General features: G+C 40.1%; 1 protein-coding gene across 5 annotated transcripts in view; it reads left to right on the top strand.

The window, feature by feature from the left end:
• POLD3 (DNA polymerase delta 3, accessory subunit) overlaps nucleotides 1–4,942 on the top strand; it is an 83,050-nt gene that overhangs the window by 74,767 nt on the left and 3,341 nt on the right. For all 5 annotated transcript variants that reach the window (XM_081539609.1, XM_081539610.1, XM_081539608.1 and 2 more), the window contains exons 10-11: nucleotides 557–666; nucleotides 1,777–1,855. In XM_081539609.1, coding sequence (XP_081395735.1) covers nucleotides 557–666; nucleotides 1,777–1,855 — 189 coding nt within the window. The remainder of the gene's footprint in view (nucleotides 1–556; nucleotides 667–1,776; nucleotides 1,856–4,942) is intronic.

Genomic DNA, 4,942 nt, shown 5'->3' on the forward strand with positions numbered 1-4,942 from the left:
CTGGGGTTTAAAACCTCCTGCCTCAGTTGCAAGCTCTGTGCCCCTGGCAAGTTAATCAACCTCTCTGAACCCTCTGTTTACCCAACTCTAATATATGAATGATAGTATTTGTCTCTTAGGTTTGTTGTGAGGAGAAAGTGAAGTAATGTCGGTGAAATAGATGACACATGGTAGATAATCAGTGGATATTTTTAAAACAACTGTATACCCTGACTTATCTATAAAATTAGAAGCTAGCTAAGATGATCTCTAAGGCACATTCCAGCTCTAATAATTTTTTTAATTGAACTATAATTGCTTTATGATGTCAGCTCTAATAATTTTTGATTCTTTGATTCTCTTTGTATGAAAATTGATAAAATGTGTATTTTAAAGATATCTGTCTAGTTATCTATATATTAATAGATAGATACATAACTGCAGAGTCCTTGATTATCATGAATTACTGCTTGCAAAATACCCTTTGCTGGACATGGAAGTGTAGAGAACTAGTGGAGAGGACATTGTACCAGACACTGCCGTGGTTCTCTTATCTAAGCTTGTTCCCCTATTTCAGTCATACCAGACTCTCCTGGAGCTTATGAAGCTGAGTCACCATCCCCACCTCCTCCTTCTCCTTCTCCTGAACCAGTGCTGAAGACTGAGCTGGAGCCTTCTCCCGTCAAGGTAAAACTTTACTGGGATGTGTCCTTTATCGCCCAAGGATGAAGCCACTCTGCTGCGTTAGTTCTCTGCTCTTCACTTCACGTGTGGCAGTAGCTGGCTCCTGTCTCACCCTGCTCTCCTGTAGGTGGTACAGAATGGGCATTCCCTCTCTTCTCACAGGAAGGGCAAGTTTAGCCATAAGGCATCATCTCAGGAATGTAGCCAAGGTCAATCCTGGGGTCTCTTTAAGTTTCTCATGACTTCCAGTTTCAGAGCAGCTGTGCTATCCAACTTCTGTTGGCATTGTGCACAGTTAAGTGTAGCAGAGTTTGTGAAAGACAGGGTAGAACAAACAACTTATGTGTGTTTGTTGCTCTTCTAGAAAAGGGCTGCACATAGGGAAATACAGTTTTCAGTAATCTTCAGCTGGGTCTTGTCTGCATCTTTGAGTGTAAATAATGAAGGATTGAGAAGATGGGTTTTTTTTTTCCTTTATGATTATTAGTTTTCCTTAATTCATTGACTGTCTTTTAAATTTTGCATTAAATTCCTCATTAGCTTAAAAGAAAATGGAGTGAAAGACCAGTGGAGAGAAAAAGAAGTTGGTATAAGTAAAACCTTTTTGATGCTAAATTAGACAGTTGTAATGTTGCAGTGTCGAGGCTGAACTAGCAGGTATCCACAGCAAGGGTGGATGTCTTGGAGACCTGCAGTCTAGAGGCCTTCCCTGGGCGCTTCCAGTATCTGCTGTGGCCTTCCATTAAAGCCCTTGCCACAGTGGACTGCAGTGGTCTGTTTTCCTTGTCTCTCTCCTCCAACTAAGGCCATTGTCCTATTGGTCTTTTTAACCATGGTGCCTACTCTCTCCAACAAAAGTTTGTTGACTGAATGAACACAATTCTTTGCTCAACATGCTGCTTCTCTTCTCATAATGAGGTATCAGTGAGCATAACTTGTCTGTGGTTGGGCTGGTCCCCTAAAGGAAAATTTGTAGATACCTTGTTTAACTTTTTATCCTCATAAAATATTGGAGGGTGATTGTTAAAAGATAAAAATGTTTTTGTTATTCTTCTCTACAGCTTGATTTGTTAGTTTAATGTTGTATCCTCTGATCTTCCTGTGACCTTTTAGGGCTCCAATGGAGAAAACAAAAGAAAACGAAAACGCGTGCTAAAATCTAAAACCTTTATGGATGAAGAGGGCTGCATGGGTAAGAAAAAATTTTGGCTCCAGGGATAGAGTTATGACCGTAGAGAGCACCTTAATCCCTCACAGAGCAGGGCACCTCATCCCCATGTGAAGCTGTGCTGCTTGGCTGTGGCCCACACTGAGTAGCTGAGTACGAGGAACACTGCAACTACAGAGTACGTGCTTCCTGTTTGGTTCATACGGAGAAAAGTTGCAGCGTTTCTGGCTGGGGAGTTTCTTGATCTGCGGCGTGGAGGGGAACATAGCCATTTTGCCTACATGTGAGATTGTTGTGAAGATTCATGTGAAGTAATAGATTTAAAAAAACACTTTCAAGATGGAAACCACAATACCAACTTTAAGTATTATCAAAGACAGTGAGAAACAGGTGGGGTTGTTTTGAACATTTGTTTTATACATTTGAACTGTGGAAAAGAGCCTCCTGCAGATGATTAGACTCTAAAGAGAGTGTCAGGAGTCGTCTTCATATTTTGTCCCATTTGTTCTGTAGAGGGATATGACTTCCATATCACTTCCTGTGTGTTTCCTGGTTTGTAAGTCATGTTAGATAAAAGCATGTTCCTTTTACAGAGATCCAGAGGGAAAATGGAATTCGGGCTTTGAGTCATCCCTTGAGTCCCGATGAAATGTTCAAATCCTGGTACTATCTTTTGTGTTTGTGAAGAGTTGTGGGTTTAGGCTCTTCCACCTCTGGTTGGTGAGATAGCTCGTAAGTGTCACTTCTCTTTTCCTGTGAAACCTGCCACACCTCGGCTCTTGTAGAGAAGTATTTTTTCCCTTTCTTGATTTTCCTTTTCTGGTTCACATTTTTGTCTTAAAAAGGTTTAATTGACTATGAAGAATCAACTTTTCCAAACAGTGTGGTTGTTAAAACTAGTGAAGACATCTCATCGATCTTGAGCCTGTCGGGTTCCCTACCTCACTCATCTGAAAAGGCCTCTGCCATTTTCATTGTAGCATATGCTTGGGGAGTAAAATTCCTTACACAGGAAATTTTTGTCTTTGCAATGCTAACTTTCTTGTGAGCCTATGAATTCTGGACTTTGGTCTTATTTTATTTGTTTTTGCTTTCAGTCTTCTAGTCATGAATTTCAAGTCTCTTGGTTTGACTGTTAATGGTAATTTATGTATTTACTGTTGAATTTTTTTGTTCATTTTCATTTTAAATTTAAGAGGACAGAAGCATCAGTGCTAGTTTTTTCCTCCTGCTACCCCAAAAGAAAAGCATCAAAAATACCTTTATAAGAGTTCATTGGGAATTTGTGGCTAATTACATATTGCTTTGTTCAAAACACAGTTCTCAAGTTTTGGCCAGGTATGGGATGTGAACTTTTTTGTATTTCTGTCTCCAGACAGGCCTATTAAGAGCCTTGGATGCAACAATGAAAACTGTGCTCACATAGCACATTTTTTTTTAAAAGTTTTTATTCCAAGCTCAACTTAATGAATCTTGGCTCCTGTAACCAACAAAAGAGTTCTGCTTTCCTTTCTGTGCTCAGACTGTTCCAAACGTACCAACTCAGGGGGCTTGTCCTGTCCTGTGCTGGATAGCAGTTACTCTGTGGATTTAAAAAGCTGATCTTTCCCTTTCTGTAAGTTCACTGCAGGGACTGGGGAGTTGGGCCCCTGAGATATGTGTGGGGTGGACTTCTGGACAGGGTAGATTTATAAGAGCAAAACAGTTGAGTGGAAAAGAATTCTGTTACCCCCCCAAACTGGGCCTTTTTTTTATTTTATGGCAGCCCAGAAAAGTGGCATGTTGTTCAGCTAAAATAAAGGTCCTGTATTTTTAAGTTGAAATCTCCTTTGTTCTGTAGTTTGAAGTAGCTACAGCTTTGAATATAGAAATGCTCCTTTTAGCTCTTAAGGGCTATACCAAGTGTTCTGCTTAAGAAATTCTGTTGATGCTGCCCTGACTGATTTTTAACTCCTTTAAGCAATGGATTGCACAGAATTGGCAATGAGACAGCCAGTGGTTAGTCATGAAATAAAGAGCTAATTGATGCTGAAGTTTCATATTATAGACATGCCACCAGTTTAATACAGAATATAGCTTATGGAGTAACAAGTTTTGTAGTAAGTCCTGTCTTTTCTGTATGGGTAGATGGCTCTTCAGACTTGACTGATTTGAGGTATTGAGTAAATAACAGCTCATAATTTTGTTCCAAAATCCAGTTATGTACTTTGGCATCAGGATGGGGATGATGTTCTGCGATCATAATTGTTGTACTATAGGCCTACCATGGAAGTTCTCTAAATATGAGAGCAACATTTCTTATATTTTGCTGAGTATATACATTACTTGAAGATTGTGCCACATTTCAAATTCTGATTCAGTAGGCCCTGGGGGTAGGACTTGAGATTCTGTGTTTCTAATAAGCTCATGGGAGATGCTAATGCCTCTGGTCTGGGAAGCCTTAAGGCCTCCAAGAACGCTCAATATATATTTAAAACTTTTTAGTGTTTATTTAGCCTCTAAGTTGGCAGGAATCAGCCAAAGTGAATTCTAGGCTCTTGAAAGTAATGATAAATCCTAGGAACTCTTGCGGGGTGGGGGTGGGAGGACTACTGTTAATTATGCAGTCTTAATAAGAATAGATGGATAAGGTGAAGGAATACGCCACTGCTAGAGCCAGTTGATCTCCAGCATGGCCAATTGTGAGGGGAAAATATAGCAATAAAGAGAGCTTGCCAGAGATTACTGGATGTATTTGTACTTTCTCTGAGGCAGCAAATGACCTTTTACGGGGAAGCAACGAACAGTGATTCTCAAGGTGTGGTCCCCAGGCCAGCAGCGTATCAGCATCACCTGGGAACATGTCAGGTCCGCCCCAGACCTACTGAATCTAAAACTCTGGAAATAAAGCCCAGCCAGCCATGTTTAAACAAGGCTTCAAGTAATTCTGATACACATTAAAATTTGAGGTTAGGTAAGTGACAGACTAGGTATTAGAACACAGGTGTATTTGATTCCAAAGTCTGTGCCTCTAGAACAGTGACTGACATATTTTATTTGAAAGAAATGGTCAATAATTGAGAGCTTAAAACTACCACTGTTCCTTAATGGGAAAAAAATACCTCACTTTGC

The sequence above is a fragment of the Giraffa tippelskirchi genome, chromosome 11 (genome assembly GCF_054371585.1).
Source record: "Giraffa tippelskirchi isolate mGirTip1 chromosome 11, T2T-mGirTip1v1.2.pri, whole genome shotgun sequence".
Classification (NCBI taxonomy): domain Eukaryota; kingdom Metazoa; phylum Chordata; class Mammalia; order Artiodactyla; family Giraffidae; genus Giraffa; species Giraffa tippelskirchi.